Source organism: Rhinolophus ferrumequinum, chromosome 22 (assembly GCF_004115265.2).
Source record: "Rhinolophus ferrumequinum isolate MPI-CBG mRhiFer1 chromosome 22, mRhiFer1_v1.p, whole genome shotgun sequence".
Lineage (NCBI taxonomy): Eukaryota > Metazoa > Chordata > Mammalia > Chiroptera > Rhinolophidae > Rhinolophus > Rhinolophus ferrumequinum.
Window position 1 is genome coordinate 45,360,581 of NC_046305.1, and position 26,679 is coordinate 45,387,259.

The following is a 26,679-nucleotide window of genomic DNA, read 5'->3' on the forward strand; positions in this document are numbered from 1 at the left end:
AACCTCACCCATATTATTATTTCGTTTATTTATTTTATTCTCCTGATTTAAGGCCTTCAGCAATTAAATTCAGTTCATAACACCAGGTTTCATAGCGATAGGCCATGCGGATTTGGGCTACATTTGTCCTCCGGATATCATTTCCAATAGGCCCTTCCTCAAGGTAATTGTTGCCCAGATATCTTGCTTTCTCCTACAAAAGAAAAGAAAGCAGAATGACTGTTATCTCTTTTTTTTCCCTTTTTTTTTTTAAAGATTTTATTGGGGTAGGGGAACAGGACTTTACTGGGGAACAGTGTGTACTTCCAGAACTTTTTTTTTCCCCAAGTCACGTTGTTGTTCTTTCAATCTTAGTAGTGGAGAGCGCAGCTCAGCTCCAGGTTCAGTTGCCGTTGCTAGTTGCAGGGGGCGCAGCCCACCATCCCTTGCGGGAATTGAACCCGCAACCTTGTGGTTGAGAGGACGCACTCCAACCAACTGAGCCATCTGGGAGCTCAGCGGCAGCTCAGCTCAAGGTGCCATGTTCAATCTTAGTTGCAGGGGGCGCTGCCCACCAACCCTCGCGGGACTCGAGGAATTGAACCAGCAACCTTGTGGTTGAGAGCCCACTGGCCCATGTGGGAATCGAACCGGCAGCCTTCGGAGTTGGGAGCACGGAGCTCCAACTGCCTGAGCCACCGGGCCGGCCCCTGTTATCTCTTTTTTACCCTGATACAAACAATAATTACACCCTCCACAAGATTCCTTCCTTATGTTAGCCACTGGCAAAAGGAAAAAAATAAACCATTAAAAGTGACTCAGAGTGCATGGCCCGCTGAGAAATCAAGAGCATTTTTATTTCCCTGGCCCAAAAGGCATGGCCAGAGAGATAGAATAATTCTTTTAGGTGCATGTGCACAGTAACTGCATGTGATTTGTGGGGCAATTTTTCTACACGTTTTCCCAACTAATTTTTCAATATTCAAGCGACCAGATCCTAAATTCTAAAGGACAATCAGCGAAGGACTGCTCTACCTCATGAGACATTCCACATTGCAGAACACTGTTCCTTGCCACTTCACACATGTCACAGGTACTCAGCTTGAAGACTTGGGCAGCAATGGCGTATTCTTCCATTAGGGGCTCCTTCGGTTATGTATTTAAATGAGGCAAAAAGAAAGAAGGAGAGAAAGGAAAAGGAATGCATTAAAAGAACATGCATCTTGCACAGAAAGATTACTGAAATAACTTGATCTGACTTTAAAATTCCGAGTGGGAAACAGCAGCCCAGCAAAATATGCTTGTATTTTTCAAGATTCCATATGTGTACCTTGGTGAAGTGGAATTGCATCGGGTCATCTGTAGACAGTGAGACCATTAGCCCTTTCTGGAGGAAATCTAAAAAAGGATTTTTGGCATATTCTAGAAATAAGCTGTTGTTACTTAATGGCGACATAGCGATGGGAATCTGGGCTAAGAAAAACAAGTACTGTAACACAGGACTCTGAAAAGGAAAAGTGAAGAAAACATTATTTAAGGATGTTGAAAAAGGGATATGAATTAGAAATGTTAAAACCCCACGGTCTATCTCAAGTTTTGGTTTTCAACAAAATTATCACTTGTTCCTTAAATCCCCTAGTGAAGAAAAAGAATCGTTTTTAGACATAAACACTATTTAGAATAAAATTCTTTGGGATCATCAATTTTCAGAAGCATTTGCGTCAAACCAAGTTGTTTGAGTTTTAATTGCCGAAGTTGGATCATCTGTTTCCAGCAAAAGACTTCACCGAGAAACATTATTTTCCTCTACAAGAATGTTCTGACTCTCACAAGAGGCATTTTAAAACATGCTATAACAAGAAATCTTATGAAAACTAGCTTAAGGTAACCCAAGCCACTTCTGAATTATCCCTTGCTGGAAGTCTAAAATGGAATTCAGGTAATCTGCATTAACTGACCTCTGCCACCAACTAGCTAGGTAATCTTCAATAAGTCCCTTTACTTCTCTGGACCTCTGGAAAATGAAGTGGACTTGTGACAGAATGATAAGGTGGAGGGGGGGAAGGTATTCCTCTTGCTCCCATAAAAAAGTTAACGTTAAGAAGAGAGCCTCCAACTCACCTTTTTTAAATTCAGGCCATGAGAAATATTATCTGCTGTCATGAATGCTGTCATGAGATGGGTGAGAGCTCCGGCTTCCCCACAGTGAGGTCGGAACAGAAATGTATTCATGCCTCTTTCCCTAGGGAAATGGAACTGCTATAGGAATCGGAGGTGACCAACTAGGACCTGGCAACGATTCTGGGCATAGAGTTCCAAGAAAATTCGATAGAAAAAAATGAACTGTCTAAAAAAGTGTTAATATGGGGCACCCAAAGGATTCAGGAAAACTCAATTCCAAATCATACTCATAATTCTTCCTAAACACAGACTTTTTGGAAAATAGGCAGCAGAGGACTGAGGGTACAGAGGAAAGTCAAGATTTGATTACCTGAATAGAAGCATCTTCGGTTTCAACAGGAAATTCACCAATATCACATGTCATCATTTCTCCTACTCACATTTTAGGAGGGAAATATTTCCAGAAAACCCCATAATAACATTCTTCACTGGATATATCAAAAAGGGTGAAACGGATGGAGATTTATAATAAATCACACAGTGAGTCAAGGGAAAGAAATTTCTGATTTGGGCCAATGGGAAGTATCCCAGCATTGCGGTAATATAGACCCTTGCCCACCTAGGGTGCCCACGTATGAGGAAAGACGTGTGTCCTGGCTCCAGCTCTCGTCTACTCACTTTCTCAGGCTGTTGAGCACCATAATGTTTGCATACATGTAGTAGGCATAGTAAGTGTAAGAGGGATTCCGTTCCATTGTCCACTCTTGGGGTTTGGGGCTCTTGGAGGAGAACATGTGGCCACTGTGTTTCGACTCATCATCCACACTGTCAAAGCCAGTAATCTGTCAGAAAAAGAGAGCCATGCTCACAATGGGTTCAGTCTGACTGCAAGGTCCCAGCCCTCAGACAAACTGTTAGCTCCCAAAGGCAAGGAACAAACATGAGAGATGAGCACCAAGGATTAACCACAGCCGGGTGGGAGAGCTGGTTCACGTACAGCAGGGTGAAGGCTGACAGGGTCATGCTTACACGCTTGAGGAAGACGCTGAGGTCTGGGTGAGCCTGGGGGTTGATGGTGGCCTCAAATATTGGCATGAAAATATTCTCCAGCATCTTTCCAAAATGTGGAAGGAAATTCTTAGATCGGAACACATCACTAGAGGTAAGAATGAAGAGAATTAGGAGGACAGGAAGAGTTTTAGAACTGATGGCCCCAGTATAAGGGAACCAGAGGACCAAATGCCATCTTCAGGAGAAGACCTAGTGTGTCCATCCTAGGTCCACGCTGCTACATTCCTCTTCATTACCCACAAAGAGGGATTCAGTTGGAGTTGTCCCTAGGAGGTATAAATTTCTTGCTGGACCACATGGCCCCATCTCTTCTACAATCCCCTGTGTGATAAGACAACTAAACCTTCACAGCTATCCAGGTAGAGAACGAGCAGTATAGGAAATACATCGTAAAAGGTTCAATGATTTACATGTGTGTGGCATAGAAGATGGTGAGCATGGAACAGTTATCAAGAACACTTCTGATGTGTTCTAGCCAGGGGCAATCTAACAAACTCTTATATAGCACTTAATATACGAGTATGCTAGTCACTCTTCTAATTGGCCAGAAACATTAACTATTTAATCCTCATAACAACTCATCTTAAAGATCATGCTACTAAGGCACAGAGAGGTCATGTAACTTGCCAAATGTCACACAGCTACTAAGTATCTGAACCAGGATTCAAGCACAGTCAGAGTCCATGCTCCTAACCACCATACCTACTGCCTCTCTGACTTAATGATATTAGTCAGAAAGTACTACCCCAGTCAAAAAGTTACTTTTTGGGTTAAAGAGATAGGGTAAAACGCTTGCATTGCCACAGGGCATACAGAACTCGAAGGTAGGTAGCCAGAAAATATATAAACACTTAGTTAGAGAAAAGATCAATGACACTGAACATCCCAGAGGGCACAGAGTAATTAGCAGGTGGTAATACCATTAATAAATACTCATTGATTATGGAGAACTTGAGCACTTGCAGATGAGACAATTGGCAGATAGTGGTAGAGGTTCCGATACAGGAAAGCTACCTCTCAGTACAGATGAAAACTGGAAAGAATGAACTTGACACAGTGGAAGAGCAGGAGAAAGAAAATGTATAATAAAATGTACATAGTTCTTCTACTACTAAGTTTAAATCGCTGTCAGTACATCATTTTGTGAGCTGCATAAACTGTGTTTAAAAAAAAAAAAAAACCTTCTGGTTAGAGGATTTCTGTCTGTGGTCAAGAGTGCTGAATCCAGTGTGAACGAAACCAGGCACCCAGGACCCAGGACTGAGTCCTATTTAACAAACATTTCTTCCTAGACGGGCTGCACGGTCCGCGTTGGTGTGGAGGAGGTGAGGCAGGTGGGATAAAGGCAGGCTTTAGGGTTTCTGATGGGTAGGTACATACTAGATCCTGGGGACCTGGATCATCCATGTCATGTTGGGGCAATGGATGCGGTTGCTGACGAACCAGGAGGAGAGTTTGCTCCATTCCTCGGGGCTGCGGCCGTAGATGGACAGGCGGGGCTCAGCATGCTGGTACTTGGCCTCCACCAGATCTGTGCCTACCTCCTGCAAAGCCAAAAGAGGAGTCCAAAGCCAGGAATTCCCACAGGTAAGTCAGGGGTCTAAACCTGTGGCATCTACAGACAGGAGATGGGTACTACGAAGAAGGGAAGAAATGTGAAAAGAAGTCAGTGGGGAAACTATCGAAGTTAACACCTAAGGCGACAGTGTCGAGGGGAATCGAGTGGGAGTGAAAGACTGACAGGACATAATGGAGTCTAGAGAGTGAAAAGTCAGACTAAGGATGAGGAGGTATCCAAGGTGTCTGCAAAAGAAATTAAGCTTTTCACGGGTCCCTTACCTCCCAAAACTCTCATCTCCCAACTCCACATGTCATTCCTGCTCCCTAATGCTCAGGCATCTTAAAGATGAGGGTGGATGCCAACTGCAACTCTTCCTGAATTTACAACTCCCAACAAGCCAGGTCCTTAGTCAATGCCAAAGCCATACCCTTAGCTTCTCTATCCTAGGATTAGAGGTCTTTTAGCATCATTACAGTGGACATTTCAAAAGAAATTCTTACATCATTTGTGTAGTGCTTGCCCCAAAGATAGCTCTTAATTTTTTCCTTCCTTCTTTCCTTCCTTCCTTCTTTTTCTCTTCTCTTCTCTTCTCCTTCCTTCCCTTCCTTCCCTTCCTTCCTTCCTTCCTTCCTTCCTTCCTTCCTTCCTTCCTTTCTTCCTTCTTCCTTTCTTCCTTCCTTCCTTCCTTCCTTCCTTTCTTCCTTCATTTCTTTCTTTCTCTCTTTCTATCTTTCTTCCTTTCTTTTCTCCCTCCCTCCCTTCTCTTCTTTCCTTCCTTTCTTTCCTCTCTCCCTGCCTCCCTCTCTCCCTTCCTTCCTTCTTTCTTCTCTCCTTCCTTTCTTTCTGCCCTCTCTTCTTCCCCCTCCTCAAGAACCAAGCCAGCTACCATTGATCAGGCTGTTTCCTCCTCACCTTGATGATAGTGGCAAAATATTCCCCAGCAATGTAATTGTCTGTCTTCAGGTAGAGGTCCCGTAGCTCACTTGCTCCTACAGGATTGTATTTGTCATTGAACTTATCAAAACGCTGGAAGGTCTGGCGTCCCTGAATCAGGAATCAAAAGCACAAGAGTATCATTACCAGAGCGGCGTGGACACAGCCAGCCAGGAAATGGTCACGAGGAAGAGGGGCCTGGTAGCAAGGGAAGGGGTTGGGCTCCAAGAATGGAGTCCAGGACAGTTGACAAATGAGTGAACCTCCAAGTTGTCTGTAGGTGCTTTCAGTCAGCATGGGAAACCAACATGGCCAAGAGGCTCTGACAAGGGAGAGTTTGTAGGAGAAAGGCATACGGGGTTCTGAGTGTCAGGGTGAAACTGACGTTAGCTTTTCAACCTACAGCATGGACATCCAGAGAATCAACAGTCAGGTCGTAGGGATGCATTTTTAGTTTAGCAAAAAGTTCCTTTAGGGTCAGATTTTTCTCCTTGGTGCTATAGACCACTCTGTCAGCATCAACTTGATAAGATTTCTTAATAAAGCGTAGAAGATGTTTCTGGTTCATGCAAGCAGCTGCATGGATATGGGTGTCCACCTGTGGGTACATTCAGAGAAAGAAAAACCAACAATCAGCTGTAGTTATGCTGCTTTGTTAGAGGCTATGGTGCCTGCAAATAACAGGGCTGTGACCTGACCGCTGGTGGAGAAGGCCCAGCAAAAACAAACACACCCAGAAAACCTATAGCACCTTTTTGTGTCCTTGCAAGGATGTGAAAGCTTAGGCTAGATGCAATAATGATGTCTGCTTCTCTTAGATATCTGTCATCCAATTTACTCCCCACATTTGAGCTACACAAAGTTCTTGGGAACTATTCTTCACCCCTGAGACACAACCGGAAGTGAAGTAGCAACCACAGCGTTCAGCCGCAAAGAGAGAAAGGGTTGAGATTATGAAGCCGTGGCGCAGTGATGGCTTGTATGAGTTAGACATTTTAATAATTACCATTTTATAAACTGAAGTTTTGACAGATTATCTGCCCAAGGTGATACAGGAGGCTGAGCCAGGATTTGGTCTCAAATCTCCGCTCATATATTTCCTAGTTCCACTGCCTTGAAACCACTAAAATGGTCAGAACACATTTTGGAAGTGTTTATAGTTGATGAGTTTTCCACAATCATTAGCTCATTTGATATTCACAATCCTCTCAGGAGCTAGATTGAGCACAGCTATTTCCCAATTTGACAAATGAGGAAACAAAAACTGGGAAATATTTAATCACTTCCCCCAATGTCTTACAGTCAGGAAGGAGAAGAAACACCTAGAATGAAGATCTTTCAAATCCTAGAAAAGTGGTTTTTGAGGTTTTGTTTGTTTTTGTCATTTTTGTCGTTGATGATGATTATAATTTTTTATGGTAAGAATGTGATAAACCTTCCTATATGGAAAACAACAGAAATGGCATTTGAATATTTTAGGCATAAACTGTCTGCTTTCACTAAATTCCACTGAACCTGCAGAAATGTTACGTTAATCAGAAAAACAGTATCTTTCTTGTGCTGCTCAGGAAATACTAATTGGGTCCATGTTTTTTGCCCAGGAATGACCGCTGAGCGGTGAAATGCTTACCTTCCTGCAGTTATAGAAATCCCGGTGGGGGTTGTTCTTCAGCTCCTTTAGCTCATCCATCTCGTTGAGCATTTCATGAACCTGGAACTTGGAGGAGAGGAACTTCAAGCGCCGATGGGCATAGGTCTTACTGTGAAAAAATTAAATCACATAATTCTAAAAAAATTGCAGACTTTTAAGGAAAACAGTCACAATTTCAAAACCATCGGGACCCTTAACACCTATAGTAAACAATGAATTGGAACAGACATTTCGATGTACTCTGCAGTCAATCTCACCTGAAAAGTACTGGGCTCCAAGGGCTTAATGTTTTCACCCACATTGGACATAGTAATGACAGAGGACTTGGAAAGGCATGTAAAAGTCAGAGGAGACAGTAGCACTCAAGGTGAAGGGCCCTGGCTTTGGGCTTGAATCCTGGCTCAGCCAGCTGTGTGACTTTGGGCAAATGACCTAACTCATCCAAGTTTCAGCTTACAAAACTGGAATTATAAAAATACCCACTTCATAGAATGGTTGTAAAGAGCAAAAGAAATGATGTATATGGAGGGTTTAACATGGCATTTGAACATAGTAGGCACTTAATAAATACTTATTCTTACTATCAGTAATAGAAGTAGTAATTTAGGTCTCACAAAACACTTACACAGGTCCTTGGGCAATTAAAGCAAGTAAGAAATTCATGTCATCCAAGAAGCTGTCCAGATTGGGGTAAGGAAGTGGCTTAGGCTCATCTTTGCTTGCTGCGGCTTCGTCAGGATAGATGTAAACTATACCATCCTTCATTTTGAGGTGATAACCCAGGTTTTCAGGGAGGTCATCTGTTCGGAAGGGGTCTTCTCCCTTCTTCACAGGAGGGGTAAAGACTTTTTCAATAAAACACAGAATAACACATCAGCACACAGGATGAATGACCACATAAAAATAACCAAAATATGAAGTACTGTATGACAAAATCTGTCATTTGGAATCCTGTATGTCATAAACTGTCACTATCCAGAGCGAACTTAAGGTTTATTTTTATATTATTTTTCAAAGGTGACTAAATTAATAGTATAAAATAACTATAATATTTTATCTAGTGTGAGAATTTTCAAGTTCTTTAGAAGTACTGTTTCTATAACTGACATATTATTTACAAATAATTTTAATTATTTACTGAAGTTGGTTATCAAAGGCTTCCTGTTTACAATACTTTATTAGCTTATAAGTATTAAAAAAACTGCAGTTAAAAGTAGAGTTTCGATGTTTTCCTTATTTACAACAACCTTCTCTGTTAGTCTTCATTTAGACTAGTTATTTTTTAATAAACTTAATTTTTAGAGCAGTTTTAAGTTCATAGCAAAATTGAATGTCGAGTACAGTGTTCCCATAAACCCCGACCCCCACATATGCACAGATGCTCACTATACACGTCACAAACACACACACCAGAGTGGTACATTTGTTACAATCAATGATCCTATACTGCCATCTCATTATCCATCACCCAAAGTCCTAGTTTACCTTAGGGCTCACTCTTGGTGATGTATATTCCATGGGTTTGGACAAATGTATAAGGACATATATCCACCCTTACAGTATCACACAGAATAGTCTCACTGCCCTAAAAATCCTTTGTGCTCCATCTAGAGTGGTTTTAATATAAGTGGAAATATAAAATCAATTTTTATTGTAAGAATTGTAATTCTTATGGTAATTATATTTCCCACCCTTTCAAGCACACACCATGTCTGCTAAAGGACTTGAGAAGGAATGATGTGGATAAATGTCCCCTTCTTTCCACTGCTAATAAGTTCAACCCAAGAAAGCCAAGAACAAAGTCATACACGGTCATAGCCTTTAACACTCGTCTGTTTACTTTCAATAAGTATGTGCCCAAGGCATCAGAAAGTCTCTGTTTGCAGACGACTAAGACAGCCAGAGGGAGAAATAGAATACAGAAACAAAATCTTTGCACATTTTCTATACAAAACTAGGAGATAAGAAACATGAAACAAAGTTGCTACGTCAAATATCAATTTTCTTTATACTTGACCTACTAGAGAGAGAGAGTATCATTTAGGAGAACCAAGGCAAGGCAAACACCCTAAATGTCAATATTTTAGAAGATAGGTAACCAATTTTACGAGTTACCAAACTGGACACATGTTTAATATGATTTTAATATTAAAACGAATAACAGAGAGGAAGTTGTAAGACTGGGAATCTTTAACAATATAAGAATTTGAAAGCTCAAAAACCTTAAATATTTGCCTCCCTTGAAATTTCAATGCTAGAAGTATAATCCTAAAGAAATAAAGCAATTGCACAAAAATGTTTTTGTTTTGTTTTTTTGTTTGTTTTTTTTAAGGAGGGCGCAGCTCACAGTGGCCCATGTGGGGATTGAACTGGCAACCTTGGTGCTAGTACCAACACCACGCTCCCACCAACTGAGCTAACTGGCCACCCCCACAAAGATGTTTATTTGAAGATATTTACTGTAGCCTTGTTGTAAATAAATTTTAAAAAGTCAGAAATCTAAATGCCTAAAAACAGGAATTGGTTGACTAAATTATGATACAGTTATACAATTGACATCTGTGAAATTATTAAAATTTCACTTATAATCAACACTTATTAATTAACACTTATAAAATTATAAAACAACACTTATAATCACTTATAATATATTTACAAATATATACTTGAGGGGCCAGCCCATTGGCTCAGGTGGTTGGAGCTCTGTGCTCCTAACGTCAAAGGCTGCCAGCTCGATTCCCACATGGGCCAGTGGGCTTTCAACCACAAGTCTGCCAGTTGGACTCCTTGACTCCCGCAAGGGATGGTGGGCATCTCCCCCTGCAACTAACAACGGCAACTAACAACAGGAACTGGACCTGGAGCTGAGCTGCACCCTCCACAACTAAGATTGAAAGGACAACAACTTGACTTAGAAAAAGTCCTGGAAGTACACACTGTTCCCCAATAAAGTCCTGTTCCCCTTTCCCAAAATAAATAAATAAATAAATAAATAAATAAATAAATAAATAAAATATGTACTTGAGTCTACACAAGACAGAAAGTAAAAAGTGAGATCTACTGGGGGGCCAAAAAATGTATAAAAGTGGATACTTTGGTCAACGTTGCTCAAGCAGTAGTTTGTCGTAATCAGAAGTGTCTGGACGCTGATGGGAACCACTTTGAGCACCTCTTGTAATTGCATAAGTCAAACATGACATATTTGTCTTACTGTATATACTGAATATTACAATTTTAATACAGTTTTCCATTCTTAAAATGTGTATACATTTTTTTGGCACCCTCTGTATAAATAAAGTGCTATGGAAAGTCAAAGCACGTAGTTTACTTTTATCCAGAGGTCAAAAGAAGGCAGGAAATGATAGTATGTAGGCTGCATCTTGAAGGATGAGGTTGTATATGGATATTTGGAGATAAGGTGAAAAAGTGAAGGGAAGGTCAGTGCAGGCAGAGGGAATGAATGGCATGGCCAGTACAGGGGCTGGAAAGCACGGAACTAAACGGAAAACAGGAAGTACTTTCAACCAGAACAGAGCTCAAAGCTGGAGTAGAGGAGATAAGTTTATAAATAGGTTGAGTGTGCAAGTCCAAAACTAAATAGATAAACACAATGTAGTTAGGAGGCCAGGTGGTAGGCTAAAGATTGAGCTTAACTTTGTAGGTAATGAGGGGCAGTGAAAGGTGTTCGTCAGGAGAAGGATGGGCTGAGGTCTGTGTTTTAATAACCGGCACCAAAGTGGGGATGAACTTGAAAGGGAGTGAGATTAGAATTTAGCAGAGTAGTTAGAACACTATTGCAATGATTTGGACAAAGAGACATAGAAGCTTAAATTAGGATTTGGGGAATGGTGCAGAGAGGAGGTTTTAAGAAATATTGTTCGAACTGAATCAAGTGATTAGACACGTGAACAGGAGAGAGAATGGAAAAATGACTATGATACTTTTAGACTGGCTTACGTATAATCTAGGGGCATATTTAGTATTTAAATAGTCATATTTAGTATTCACAGTTTAGTAGTTAAACTTTGAGATATATTCCATACGTTATAGAAGAAATTTATTTACCTGGATAGAAGTTCTCATTTGTTACCCAAGCCTCACCCTCAACGTTCCGCAAGTACTTGGAAGGGGTGTTAGGGAACCTCTGAAATGACTTCTGCATGTATTTCTCCCGGATACACAGTGCCCGATACAGACCTTTGCAAACTATTTCAAAATCTTCAACTGTAACCTGCAAAGAAAATGTCAGGGTATCGGAATCACTCGTGTGAACATCTGAGAAGTGGGTAAAGCTTGCCTTGGCGCCTCCCAGCTCTCCTGGGTGTTGAACCCCAAGCTGAGCCACTCCTGCCCATGTGGTTACTTCCTCTGTGACATGGACCCTGGGTCTCTGTTCTGGAGCAGGTCCCGAACTTTTTCTCACGCTTCCATCTCTACCCAAATTTAACGAGTCTTTCCTTACTGTCCTGTGTTTGGTTTTGGTTTTTGCTAGATGGCGGAGATTATCCAACACAAATGACTTAAAAAAACCATTCTAACATGGAAGATCCTTCCTTCTTTCCAGGTGACATGGATATTTTTTTTTTAATTAAAGTTTATTGGGGTGACAATTGTTAGTAAAGTTACATAGATTTCAGGGGTACAATTCTGTATTACATCATCTATAAATCCCATAGTGTGTTCACCACCCAGAGTCAGTTCATGGATATTTTAAGTATGGGCATCTGAAGACATTGCTCAACTGAAAGACAATATAATTCTAATTTGAAAATTCAAACCACTTGCTGGTCGGTGAGGGAAATATTTTGGGATGTATAAGGTGTCACACATCCCTCAAACCCTGGCACGCGTGCACTCCTCTGTAGCTATCGATGGATCAGCATGTCATCTTGTGAGAAGTCATTCTTTTGGATGGTTAAAGAGAACTTTATCTGTGGCTAAAAAATAGAGAGATTCTAGAGTAAAATTGTCTTAGAACTGCTGCGAATTTCCTAGACTGGTCTATTTCCCGTGCCCCGTGCCCGACTCCTGGCACGGGGCACGGGAATGAATGGCGTGCCCAAGCAGTTATAACTTGAAATCAACGAATGCTCATCCTCAGAGCTCAAACACTTGCTGGGACCAACATAAGCCTGCTCCCAATGGTTTGAGGTCCAGATATTAATCCTAATCAGTTGAACTCTTTTGAAAGACCTGCTAACCTTGACCAAGAGTGTCTGGCATGTCTGTTCCTTTGCCACCTAAAGGGCCACTGGTCTATCAGCTCCTCAAGGACAACAGCTGGATCGTGGTCATCTTCGTGTCCTCAGCACTTAGCACAGGATGTCTAGCACAGAGTAGGTGCTCAGTAAGGACCGACTAAATTGAATTCATTGTTATCAGGGATTAGTGGCCTTGAGAACTTCGTCCTGATTCCCCTTTACCTCTCTGTTCAATTAACAGGGTAAAGACTGGTTCGGGTAGGAGAGCGCTGAGAGCACTGAGCAGTAGCTCGGCCACATTCACCAACAGGTAAAGCAGCACACTCGGTCCTTCAAAGGCCCCAGGCCAAGCTTTCAGGTCCCTCCAGCTTTCATAGGAGAGGCAGCTTCTTCCTGACTTCCGTGAGCTTTGTCCTTCTTTCCCTCCTCTTTTTTTTCATTACTCCTGTTTTCATTTCTATCAAACACATAGGTATCAAGTTTGTCTCCTAAGTCTTGTTTCTTTGAGCTCTGGAGTTCTCCAAGCTTTATTTTTCATGCCAGCATTAAACATTCCATTTCTGTTATTTAGCATCTAAAACCCCTGCCATTTGCAGAGCACCCACGTTATTATGCAGAAAATGAATAAACAAGAATAGCGTTCATTTCATTACTTAGTGGTTCATTTCATTACTAAGTGGTTCAGTTACATGAGAAGAGGGCTTAGGAACGGTCACTAAACTATATTTGGAGCATCGACTGATGGCCTAGCTGCAATTTCGCCAATATGGTGCTGATTCGGCAAGTCCGTGTGGCACAGATTTATTAACTGACCAACTGTTTTGGACAGAACATGCAAGCCAGGTTGTTTGTGACATGAGTTTACTGTCCCTGTGACATCCTAGAGTCTATTCCAAGCAATACTTTACTGCGTAAGCATCAGCAATGAAACAGGAGAGGACAGATGGTCAAAACACAATAGCTCCATTAGAATTTTCTAACCTCTCTGTCACCTTCCTTTTTTTTTTCTGGTCTCTCCACTCTTCTTTTCTCTTTTCCCTGTGTTTCTCCCGATCTGTTTTCTTTGATGGGCTTATGTAGCCTGTAGCTCTTCTCTCTATTCTAGGTCTGCCCTGGGACTATCTTTTCCCAACAGTCTCCTGTAGCTCCTGGAGAGTTCTCTCACTGCTTTACGATGCCCTCAGAGAGACTAGTCCACCAACTGCTCTCTTTGGTTCTTTTGTCCAATCTGTCCACTGTATTCTGTAACACGTATGCTACACTCTACTGCATATTCCACATGTACAACAAATGAGATAAAGGAGGAGAAATTCTGTGGGATGATCAAAGCAAGACAGAAATATAAGTCATAGCGTATTGGTATTAATGCAATAATGGAGTAGAACAAAGAGCAGGTAGGCTAATACCTTCCTCAAAAGGAAGGAGAGCATGGCAAACAGCTGAAACACTCAAGCTGAGTGTCTTGCCAGCAGCTCCATCCATGGGGCAAGGAGAAACTCACCCCAGAGGCATAATCACCAGTGATCTGTACTCTCTGAAAATCAGGCACGGTCTGGTACATTGGAGACGAAGAAATGTATTCATCAAACTGGGACATTTTGGTGGAAGATGTCTCACTTTGTGGAACGGAGAGATTAACAGTCTTCCGTCCGAAAAAACGCCTTTTCCTGGGTTTGAAATTTAAAAAAAAAAAAAAAAAGGATTTATCTCTGGTTTTATGGGGAGTTTCATTGAGATAAACTGAGGTTTTACTGTACAAGTTCATTTTGAGGACAAAAAAATGAAAATTAAAATGTGGGCTGGGTGTCAGAAACAGGATCCAACCATATGGGAAGAGACAGCACATGAGAGCGTTCCCTCCTTCCTGGTGGGAACAGTGGCCCCTAGAGAACATGCCAGAAAGCTTCCTGTATGACACTGTTCTCCACAGATGTCCTCTCCTAGCAGAGTAGGCAGTCTAGGTACTTCAATAAGCACAGGCTACGTCAGTTACTACATGTGTCATTTTGTGTATATTCCTTAAATTCTATGAGCTATTCTCTCCTCATGTGAAAAAAATAAATGAGGTAATAATGACTACCTTACAAGGTTTCTGTGAGATTTAATGCATATAAAACGCCTAGCACAATACCTGGAACTTATAAGTTGCTTAATCAATATTGCTTCCTCAAATCAACACGTATTTATGGGATTTCTAGTTTGACCCAAGTCCTGTGTTGGGTCCTAAGGGGGATGCCAAAAAAGGTGGACTGTTGTTCTTTCCTTAAAGACGTAAAATCCAGGGAAGACAGTAGAATGGTCTTTTCCCCCATGAAACCGGGGCAGGGGGTAGGAGAGCAGGGGAGTGTTCTGAGGAGGGGGTTCCAGGTAAGTGGTCACTGTGGATCTGAGGACTAAATTGTGGCAGATAGTGAGTCACTAGAGTAGTTCAAATAAGGGAAAATGAACAGGCTTTGTGGAGAGGGATGTATGAAGGCAGGAATTATGCATCATAGGCTGGGCAGGGGTTGAGGGCGGAAATGGAGGGCTGTGCCCTTGGGGCCGGAGGTGATACAACTGGCTGGAGAGCAGGGTTCATATCAGGTAGCACACACTTAGGCTGCCTAAGGATGAAGTCTGAAGCTGAGGCTCTTGCGGCCCAGTTTCTGTACCCATCATGCATCAGTTGAGTGTATGCAGAGCAGCCATCAGCCCCGTTGGATTTGGAACAATTGCAAGGTAGCTCGTGTCTGCTTGCTTGGGTGGATAGGCGGCTACAGGTAAAGGCAGATGTGGAGGAGGGTAGGAGGGCCACTGCTTGCTTCTTTTTCAGTCATTGTTACCTCGTCCTAGTATATTCAGTGGGAGACGTGGGGGAGAATTTTTGACTCTGGCAGAGTTCTTCCTCCGAGTTGAACAATCATTCAGACAGACTGAACCATCTGCCCTGACAGTCCCCCTTCCTTGTTTCCCAGTGTATTAAGCATCCCCCCTCCTCCACTTACCTCCTGACTTCCGAGGAGGTGGACTGAGCCTCCAGCTGGAATATGTGTGCTTGCATCTCAAGATGAGAAATTGGGCAGATATCATCCACATCAAAGGGGGAAATCTCCTGACGGCCTCCGTCATCTCTGACTTCAGAGGCAAACACTTTTTCAGCAAAGCTGCGCATTGCATCATCGATTTCTAAAAGAGGTGTTCACGTGTTAGTATTTAAGCCGTTTCCCAGGAGTCATCCGAGAGGTTCTGCTACGTGTGAGGCACGGTGCTAAGGATTGCCTGGGGTGCGTGGCTCCCCTGCTCTCTGACCAGTGTCCCAGAAACATGATGGGAGTCAATGTCTGCTCTTTCTTTAGTGGATTTGTGTGGGTAGCTTGGAAATCTGCTCTCAGAAACACAGGCCGGCTTCTTACAGCACATTTCAGGAGGGTCCTAAAGATGGGATTAGGCTCTTGTAGGACTAGCGCTTAACATAAGGTCACCTGTCTCTGACAGGTAATTTCACGGTTACCATGCAACGTAGTCCTTCCCATTAGGCTGGTGGAGTTTTTCTAATGGTTTTGAAGATGTACACAGGGTTATTGGTCCTTGGAGTTTTTCTTCCTAAAGGAAATAAGTAATCTAAATAGTTCTGAAAAATAAATGTGTACTTTAGGGCTTTTCTGCTTCATAGGATAGATATTGTGTTTCACACGACAACCTAATTTTTTTTTTTTCAAATCCTGACCACTTGGGGAAAGGCTGGTGTGGCGGAGAAGGGGACCACACCAAAACTTACTACCTAGTGTTGGGAGTCCTGTGTCTGTGGACCTGTGGCCTTCCATAAGGAACGACTCTTGAAAAGCCACTTTTGCATGCTTTAATTTTTCCGTTCTTAAAATGGGTGGAAGGCTGACCTTTCACTGGTAATGAACAACTCTAATACTCTCAGGATATAAGAAAACCAGTTTCATCACATAGGGTGGTGATGGCCTTCAAGCATCTGCTTTTCTGCTAAGTTCCACTGTATTTTCCAGATACCCACTTGTTTCCCTCTGATGTTATTACCTCTAATACTTCTGAAAGTCTCTTGGCACTTCCAGAAAAGAGCAGATAGCAAATGATGAAAATGGCAAACAGCTAATTATTTGGAGTGACAGCAGAAGATGGAAACATTCTTCACATGGTGACAAAGCAAACCGCATGCAGAGAAAGATCCCCCATCCCCGCCCCCATCAATGTCCAGACAGGTCTGCAAAATGCCACATTTTCAATTCTAACTCAGTCAGTGTAATGTGTTCAAGTCTCTGTTCTGCACTTACCAACTCCTTCACCTTCCAGTTTCAGTTCTTTATCTGTGAAGTGAGAATCCTAATACCTACGACCCTCACTCCCAAGGCTGTTGTGACATGAATTGACATCATGTACGTGAAAATGCTTTAAGGAAACTGATTATGGATTAAACTGATTTCACGGATTAAACTGAACGATGTCATTTGGTAGCCTTGGTCAGATAGATATTTGGCATTTGAGGTTAGCTTTGGGCTATGAGGGAAATGATAAATGATAGGACTTAGTATACACTGAAGCACACAAAGGAAATGATAGTAGCTGATTCATAACTTCGCCAACACTAACAGTCAGCCCGTTTTCAAGACCTGGCTTGTCACAGCTGAAGAACAGAGAAGCCCACTATGTTGGCTGAACTTCATTCATCTGTCTCATTCAACGCAAGCACTTCCTGAAATGGAAAAGCATCTTTGGGTGTTAGGAGCAGTTCTTTGGCAAGCACCGTGACGCACGACGGAACCAATCAATCACTAAGTAGCTATAGTTTATGGCCTGAGAATGCCTCCCCACCCCACAGCCGCGGGATTCCCAGAAATTGTTTCATTCCTCCCTGAGCATCACAGGCAAGCACATGCGCCTCAAGGATACATGGCAAGCAGACGTTAGAAGAGGCTTCATCCACCACGAAGGGCAAATGGAAATAGGCCAGTTGGTTATGATGATGACGATGAGGATGAGGATGATGACGACAACTGGCTTGTCATGCTGGGTCTGTGGCAATGCTGCTGGAGGCCTCGAGGAGGGCGGCATGAAAATGGGAGCCCAGGAACCAAATCTTACTTGCTTGAAACCTGGCTCTTCCGGCACAAGCATTCATGTTCTGGGACGGCACATATCTAACTGTTTCATATTTTTAAACAGTATTGTTTTTCACTAAGGTCGCATCTCCCTAAGGCACTCTGGACAGTGGAAAAGTAGAAACTGTGTTCTCAAGAAGTCATTTACATGATGACCAAAAATTATATGGTTGATATGTCCTTCCACTGAATCAACCGGTTATTTCGACTTCATGTAACCGCAGCTGAAATTTGATTTGTAATTCAAGAGCTCTGTCTTTCAAAAAGACTTTAGGGAGTGGTGATGATTATGGAAAGGAAAGAGTAAAACCGGTATTACAAAAGAGGAGTAGATAAAATTTGGTGACAACCTGAATTCATGGCGTAAAGGACACATGACTCCCCTGGCTTTGTAAATTGTTGAGTTCTTTTTTGAGAATGTCATGTTTGAGAGATTGGAGCCTCTGAGCGGAAATGTCTTGAGGTTAAGACATTTAGGTAGAGAGTAGGTAAGCGGACAGAAACCAGAAGTAGAGTGGTGGAGCAGAAAGAACACTGGCCCAGGAGTGAGAAAAAGAGCCTGTGAGAGGGGTGGCCTTGGGCAAACCGCAGAATCACTAGGAGCCTCAGTGCCCATCATCAGAAGAGGGAAGAGTGAATAATAAGACTGTCAACTTCAGAGACTTTTTATGAAGATTAGAGAAGAAATACTTTAGAAACTACACAATCCTATCCAGAAGTTGGGGATTATTATTATTAACATAGGAAGTGCAAGACTCTTGAGAAAAGGAATATCATGCTTGCTTCTTCACCCAACAGACCCAGAAAATCACGCTTATTTCTCAGCAGTGCCTTGTTAAGAGGGAGGAAAGACAGGCTGTAGGCCTTTCATCTTCCACATCTCATCTCATGGAGGAACTCAAACCTCCTACCCGTCAGCTAAAGGACAAGTCTAGTTTGAGATGGAAGGGAACATACATTTAAAGTTACGGTTTTATCTAAAACAGGTTTTTATTTTTATCTGGTCACAAAAATTTACCAGGAAAGTTTTTGCATTGGAGTTGAGCGTTTACAAAAGCAGGGCTCAATAGATTCCCCCTGGCTAATCTAAAGGAGAAGATTATTTTATTTCAAAATATCAACAAATGCCCCTTGAGATTCTCTTTCAAAAAAAATGATTTTTATTTATTTTTTTTTTAGTCTGGAAAACCCATGAGTTCATTCGCTATACTGTGGGATATCTATGGTCATTATTAAGCTTTGTTGGCTTTCAGGGGTCTAATTTAATAAACACTGCTGAAAAATACCCATGTTTCTGAGTTAAGGAATAGTATCTTTCTTAAATTGATACTTTGGCAAATTGCAGGAGAAAGAGTTCAAAATACTCACGTTTTTCTTCAGCTGTATGAAGTAAAATAAAACAAGATGACATATATGAACAACTTTCAGAAATCATAATGGCTATTAATTAGCGCTTTGGAATAGAAATATGTAGTTGGTGCAACAAAGGGGTGTGTGAAATGTGTTATTACAGCTCATTCTTCCATTTATCTATAATTTGCTGCCATTAGAAACTCCTGGGAATATAGTCATTATACATCGCATTTTCTTTTCCTTTCTAATATGTCTTTTTAAATTTATGATTATAATCTTAAACAGGTACTTTTTGTAAAATGTAATTAAAAAAATCTAATCAAGAGGGATGGAAACTCTCATACCATGCTAGTAGCAGGTAACGTAAAACAGTTGATTTGGTCAACAGTTGAGTAACACCTACCAGCCATTTCTGAGAATCTGTCCTACTGAAATAATCCCTAAACATGAAAAAAGCTTTAGGTGCAACTATTATTCTCAGATAATATTTATACTACAAACAAACAAAACAAACAAACCGTAAAAGGAACCTAAGGGATTAGTTAGGAAACTTAGAATATTATACAGCCATTAAAAATGATGTTTAGGAAGAATTTGAAATACCATGATTAAGTTATAAGGTTAATCAAAAAAAAAAGGCAGGATATAAAGTGTCATGTATACATGTATAAAATAAACACAACTGTGTTTAAAAAAAAGTTTTGGTGGTGTTTTTTTTTTTTTTACAAAGAAAATAGATTGCAAAGAAAAACACACGTTAAAAGTTGTTATCTTTGGATGACGGGACTGTGGTTGTTGTTTTTTCTTGTTACTATCCTAAATTTCCAAATTTCTCTAAATGAGTGTTTGTTACTTTTACATTTCAGTGCAATTTCTCTCTTTTAATTTCATGTGAAACATGTATTACCTTTACAATGAAAAAGACTTATAACTTACCATCAGTTTAAAAATTACTCTGTATAAACCTGGATTGCGAACCATCAGAATACACGGATTGTGTTCATATTTCAGTTAAGGTCACAAGTTTCAGCTAATACTATATAGACAGAGACGTTGTGTAGGACCCTTCTCAGAAGTGTGACAGCACAGGTTCTGTTTAGGCTAGCAGAATAGATATTACACATCTTACACATTTTTCTACTGGGATCAAGGATCCTACAGCACGATACATTTTTAAAAACTTATCTCCCTCCTAAAACTAAACATTAAAGAAAATAAAATTGAAAACTGTCTTGCCCGTTCCTGAAATGTGTTACTAAAGCTACTATAAATCCTAAGTAAAGGATTACTAGAGCTGACGTGATCGTTAAAGGAATGGTGGTCTATTAAAAGAATTGTGCTCTCCAAACACTTTCGCACACCTACCTGTAAGTTTCAACAGAGGCATTGTTGCTGGGATCCTTGATTCTAGGTAGCACAGTAGAATGTAGACTCTGGGAATGACTGACGGACACTACAAACCCTGACATTCATTTTATTTATTTATTTTTGCCTTGCCCCGGTAATCTGACCCCTCTCTGCTAAAAGGAGAGAAATGAGCTTTCGACCTATTTATAGCTGTAGGCAACTGACAGTGAAAAACAGGTGAAGCCCTCAGTGTTTACTTTGGGATTTTAGAAAAGACGTCTATGGTAGGCCAGGAATTGAACTTCAATACTCTCTAAATCTCCCTACGGATTGAATTCTCTTCAAGCGTAGTTTTCTTGTATGACTGGATCGCTGATGATCATTTTCCATGGTAGGTAGTGAATGAAATACAGTGAAGTCTTCCAGGCTTCTTTCTGGAAAGGCACAGTCTTCAGGATTTCAGTCAGGAGAACAGCACTCCGTGTGGTTGGTGAATAAGCTGCTATGTTCATCAAGCTCTCAACAAACACACACACACCCGTTCTCTCATTAGAAACATCCCTGAATTAGCAGAAATTCACCTCATGAATTTATTTAATGAACTCAGTAGTACATTTACTTCAAATGTTATAAAAACGCAACTGCCATCTAGGGTGCCCAATTACCCCTATTCTATATATTGTTATAAAAAAAAGAATATCTTTATAGCATATAAATCACTTTATACACATCATCTATTTGATCTGAATTACAATCCCGTAAGGCAATTAGTGCCTCATCCCCGCTTCCCAAGTAAGGAAACTGGGGCTCTGAGAAGTGAAGTGTCTTGCCCAAAGTCATTCTGCTCATAAATGGCAAGGCTCTTTAGACCAAAATGTCACACTTTTGCAGCAACAACAGAGTCTTAGTTATGGCTAGATATGTGATCATTACTGTTAGGTAAAGAAGGACACAGCAGAATTTATGAATTGTAACAGCTTATGGTAAAGACAATAACATCAGATTGGAACTTCAGATCTGGAATAGAATTACGGGCATAGACTGAATAATCTTTGTACCATTAACTATTTCCTATTGAAAATTGGAACAAGCCTCTTTGTTGCCAAAACTGAATATTTTACTACTTAGCTTTATGGCCATCATCTCGTATCAATCCACACTATTGGAACACATTACCAGGTGTACCAGTCAGTGATAAATACATCACTGCTTTCCAACTCTTTTTTGTAACATTTCCACCCTGGACTTCCCCATGGTATCTACAAATTGAGATATCCAAACCAAACATTTTCCTCCCCAAACCTGCTTGTGTTACCCTCCAATTCTCCCATTCCATTTGTGACAGATACCCTAGTTTCCTACTCATAATTATTTTCCCACAGTATAGAGGTTCCTTAAAAAATTAATAGGACTACCATATGATCCAGCAACACTTCTTCTAGCCAAGACAGGGAAACAACCTAAGTGTCCATCAACATATGATTGGACAAAGACGAGGTGGTATATATACACACAATAGATGAGATATTGCCATCTGCAACAACGTGGATGGCTCTTGAGAGTATTATGCTAAGTGAAATAAGTCAGACAGAAAAGGACAAAAATCATGATTTCACTCATATATGGTATATAAAACAAAAAGTAACTAACAAACTTATAGATACAGACAACAGAATAGTGGTTACCAGAGGAGAAAGGGGGTGGGTGGGAAGACAAAGTAAGTAAAGGGAATCAAATATATGGTAACGGGGCCGGCCCGGTGGCTCTGGTGGATAGAGCTCCATGCTCCTAACTCTGAAGGCTGCCGGTTCGATTCCCACATGGGCCAGTGAGCTCTCAACCACAAGGTTGCCAGTTCAATTCCTCAAGTCCCGCAAGGGATGGTGGGCTCCGCCCCCTGCAACTAATATTGAACAGGGCACCTTGAGCTGAGCTGCCTCCTGGATGGCTCAGTTGGTTGGAGCACGGGCTCTCAACCACAAGGTTGCCAGTTCGATTCCTCGACTCCCTCAAGGGATGGTGGGCTCCGCCCCCTGCAACTAAGATTGAACAAGGCACCTTGAGCTGAACTGCCGCTGAGCTCCCAGATGGCTCAGTTGGTTGGAGCGCGTCCTCTCAACCACAAGGTTGCTGGTTCAACTCCCGCAAGAGATGGTGGGCTGTGCCCCTGCAACTAGAAAACGGCAACTGGACCTGGAGCTGAACTAAGATTGAAAGGACGACAACTTGAAGCTGAATGGGCACCCTCCACTACTAAGATTGAAAGGACAACTTGACTTGGAAAAAAGTCCTGGAAGTACACACTGTTCCCCAATAAAAGTCCTGTTCCCCTTCCCCCCAAAAAAAAATCTAAAAAAAGAAAAAGAAAAAAAGAAATGCTCGTGAAAGGAAATGCAAAGAAGCAATTAAAAAAATATATATGGTAACGGAAAGAAACTGATTTTAGGTGGTGAGCATGCACTAGAGTACACAGATGTTGAATTATAATCTTGCACACTTGAAAATTATATAATGCTGTTAACCAATGTTACCCCAATACATTTAATTTAAAAAAAAAATCAAAGTTGTTCGACAAAAATGACTTTAAGAGACAGAGGTGACCACCTCTGTGGCCACCACACTTTGGAGAAATTTTAGAGGAGTCATAGGAGTGGAGGAGGCTTGATGGTTGTGAGTTGATGAGGGGGTGAGAGGTGAGGAAATGGGGACCCTTCTTTCCTAACGATGTTGTCAGAGTAGAAGGAGAAAAAATAGAATGACAGCTGGAGGGCACTAGGGTCAAGGGAGTATATTTAAAGAATTCTAGGGACGGAAACAAGTAGCTGGGGGATAATAAACATATGAACAGAGTGGAAACTAAAGGACAGAACAAGTTTCCAGGAGAAACAAGACCCAGGTGGAGGAGGAACCTTGGAGAGACGAGAGGACTCCTTCCCCGGAGCCTGGAATGGAAGAGGGAAGCAGCAGACAGAGACACTTGGAGATGTGGGGTAGTGTTTGGAGTATTCAAGCCTGTGTTATGTTTAATATTCCTGATTCATGAGTAAATGAATTAATGCATATAAAGTTGCTAGCAGACAAAAGATGGTAGGTAATGGGGGAAAAAATAAAGAGGAAATTTAAGTCTTCACCATCATATTAAAAATGAAAAGATCTTAAGAGACTATTTATTGCCTTTCAGGGAATTCCACCTGATGCAGATTAGGAAAATATGATTGATTATACAATGCAGAGTTTCTAAAACTGCATATATTCTCATATTTAGTGTTTTAAAAATAATTCAGTTTATTTTCGTTTTCCCATAAAATCTAAAAAAACAATTTGATTATAAAAAAATTTTGATTATAAAAAAACAACCAGTTTCTTGATGATAATGTTTACTATAAGGGGAAATAGACACTCTTGTATGTGGTTGGTAGAAGTTTAAGATTTTAGCCTTTATGGAAGGAAATTTGACAATATAATTGATCAGAAACTTTAACAATCTGTATATCTATTGATACAACAATTTCATTTTTTACTTTATCTTAAGGAAACTATTATATAAGTACTCAAAGATGTAGTTCAAGAATGTTAATTGTAGCTAAACCATTATGAGAACCAAAAAAATAGGAATAACTGACAAGTTGTGTACAATAGAAGATTGATTGAAGTATGGTACAACCTAACGTAAAATACCACTTAGTCATTTAACATGATGATGTAGATAGATATATACTAACATGGAAGACATTCAAAAAATTTTATTAAGTGAAAAACCATATTGCAAAGATGTATACATAGTGTAATCTTGTTTTTGTAAAACAAGAAAGGCATTTAATTTATCACTATAGGCACAGGAAACAGCCTAGGGAACTTATACCAGTGTGCTGTCTGGGTAGCAGGGTTGATGGCAATTTTTTAACTTTTTCTTTTTGCTTAGTTGCATTTTCTACAATTAACCAGTATTATTTCGATCATAAGAAAAAAACCACTGAATTTAATGTAAAATAAAACAACACAAATTCCACTCCTATCATCTTCAGCTCTTAAGAGAAAATGCCCAGAAGTTTCCTTCAATGTGACAATCTCTATCCATTTTTCCTTTTTCTGTAATTAAGCTTGCTTTCCTTCAAGCATCAGAATATAATACAAACTAGCCTCATTTAATTCTATTTTTTGCTTTAGTTTTTAGCAGAAGTGTTATGTTCCACACCTTTTAAAAATTGTTAATGTGACTATTTCAGCTATGTTATGGACTCCATTGGTTGGAACTAACCCGGGAACCTAACTACCGTGTTTCCCCGAAAATAAGACCTACCCCGAAAATAAGCCTCATTGAAGATCGTCAGCCAGACGGACACATTTAGCACGTTATGACGATGTTCCAGAAGAAGATGACATGACTGTATTTGAATAAATGTAGATTGTTGTACATGAAAAAATAAGACATCCCCTGAAAATAAGCTCTAGTGCGTCTTTTGGAGCAAAAATTAATATAAGATCTGGTCTTATTTTCGGGGAAACACGGTATCATTTAGAACAAACATTATTCCAATGGAAAACATTCAGAGTTCCAAATAACAAATTTACAAATACACATTTTTAAAGGAGGTATTTCTTATATTCAATTGCGTTAGCGATAGCTGTAACCTGAGGCTCTACAGGAAGGAGATGACAAACACTTAACAGAAATGAGCTGTACACAAGACAGCGGTTCTGCCTGGCTTCTTCTGTCCAGAAAGCCCTTCTCTTCTGCGACAGCAGGTCTTCCTCCCTGCTGTGAAACCTGCTGGGAGCTCCAACCCTTTTCCAACCTACTCTTCACCCCACCCCCCTCAAAGCCCTCAGTCACTCAAGGTTCAGAGATACCAAAGCGCTCTATGAGGCTCCCAGTTGTCACTAGTAAACTTTCAGGATCAGCTTAATCCTTTGTGACATTGCTTCAGTAGGGGCAGTTCTGAGTTCATTACAACTTCTGGTTTGGGAACACAACCCTTTGGCAGCAACTACGGACTTTGTTTGTCACCCTGTCAGAGGTGTGTAGCATTTACCTTATACCTAAGCATTGAGTTTCCATTTGGAGTATAAATAAACTTGTGGAATTTTATAGTATTTTACTGGATTCCGCTTCATTTTCCTGTCAGTGATAGTTTCCCATGCATGCCTAAAAATAAAGAAGTCAAATTTATAAGACTCATCCTTTTCCATGAGACAAACGACTTTATTTCCTGTCTCTTGAATGGAACTGAAATTCAGCAATTTGCTTTTAACAAAACAATATAGACTTCCACAGTGTAGCGCGTTCTGTTAGAAAAGAGAGGGAGGCGTGCTATGGGGTCCCAGCAGTAACAGTGCTGGGCACTGTTCCAAGTTTTTGGGTTTTTTTTCCAGCATGTATCAATTCGTTTAATTTTCACAATAGTAGTCTTTTGAGGAACTATTATTATAGAAATTGAGGAACTAATATCTCCATTTTACAGTTAAAGAAATTCAGGAATAAGTTGGCCTGCCCAAGGTCTCACAGCTTGTAAGTGGTGGGTGGTGGAAGAGGAATTTAAGCCCAGGTACCTGACTCCAGAGTGGGCCATATCCTGCCTCACTGTTGCTTAGTTGTGCTCTGTGACTATGCCTAGAGGATACTGGGCTCTGGTCTAGACATGAGGATGTCAAATGGTGATCCCCAGCTTGAGATGATGGCAGTGGAATGGTGAAGTCAAGTGGTGTTTAAATGTTTACTTATGAAACCTTCAAACTAAATCTTGAATGGAAGCCTCAAATGAAAACCAGATGAAAGTGGAACTACTTTGTTGTAGGGGGGGGACAAAGGATAAAGAGCAGAGACCCACCAACTCAGACTTGCTCAAACATCTCCTTTCGACACTCCCAGCAGCATAGTTTGAAAACTACAAGTGAACCCAAAAGAGCTGAAATCAGGAGACCTGGGGTCAAATATTGAATAAATCCGTCCATGTATGGTGGATTCAGTTTTCTCATCAGCAAGGTGGAGAGCATTCCTGTTTTACATGTCTGTTGTGGAGGTTCAGATGAAATGAGGCATGTTAAGAGCACTTTGAAATTGCAAAGCAATATACAGTTTGTTTCTATGGAGACTTCACTAGAAAAGGAGAGGACCAGGTGGCAACCAGGCACGAGCCAGGATCTGGTGCATCTTGGGTAGCCTTGAGTCTTCTCAGAAAAATTGGGAAGGAGGGGACCCTGGGCAGTTAGTTGCAAGAGGGGAGCAGTTGGAATAGTACATCGAAGCAAGTTATGTCTCAGAGTAAACAATGTCCTTCTCTTTTGAAACAATCACCAAATTACAACTAATAAATTTTGTTTTAGAGATCCTCTCCTCAGTAGAATAGATAAGGAACC

The 26,679-nt window shown here is 40.9% G+C and overlaps 1 protein-coding gene across 3 annotated transcripts; it reads right to left on the bottom strand.

Moving 5' to 3' along the window:
• Positions 1-23: 23 nt before the first annotated feature.
• AMPD1 (adenosine monophosphate deaminase 1) lies at positions 24-20,499 on the bottom strand. Of its 3 annotated transcripts, XM_033091940.1 has the most exons (16): positions 20,341-20,499; positions 18,991-19,002; positions 15,502-15,682; positions 14,019-14,184; positions 11,382-11,547; positions 7,942-8,161; positions 7,296-7,425; positions 6,069-6,263; positions 5,645-5,776; positions 4,552-4,715; positions 3,130-3,256; positions 2,779-2,942; positions 2,101-2,221; positions 1,310-1,483; positions 1,015-1,125; positions 24-193 (listed from the first exon to the last, which is right to left on the bottom strand). In XM_033091940.1, the coding sequence occupies exons 1-16, from the start codon at positions 20,360-20,362 to the stop codon at positions 35-37; spliced, it is 2,244 nt and encodes a 747-aa protein (XP_032947831.1). In that variant the 5' UTR covers positions 20,363-20,499; the 3' UTR covers positions 24-34. The 3 variants fall into 3 exon arrangements, with proteins under 3 accessions (XP_032947831.1, XP_032947832.1, XP_032947833.1); XM_033091941.1 differs by lacking the exon at positions 18,991-19,002; XM_033091942.1 differs by lacking the exon at positions 1,310-1,483 and having other exon boundaries at positions 26-193; positions 20,341-20,417.
• Positions 20,500-26,679: the final 6,180 nt, after the last annotated feature.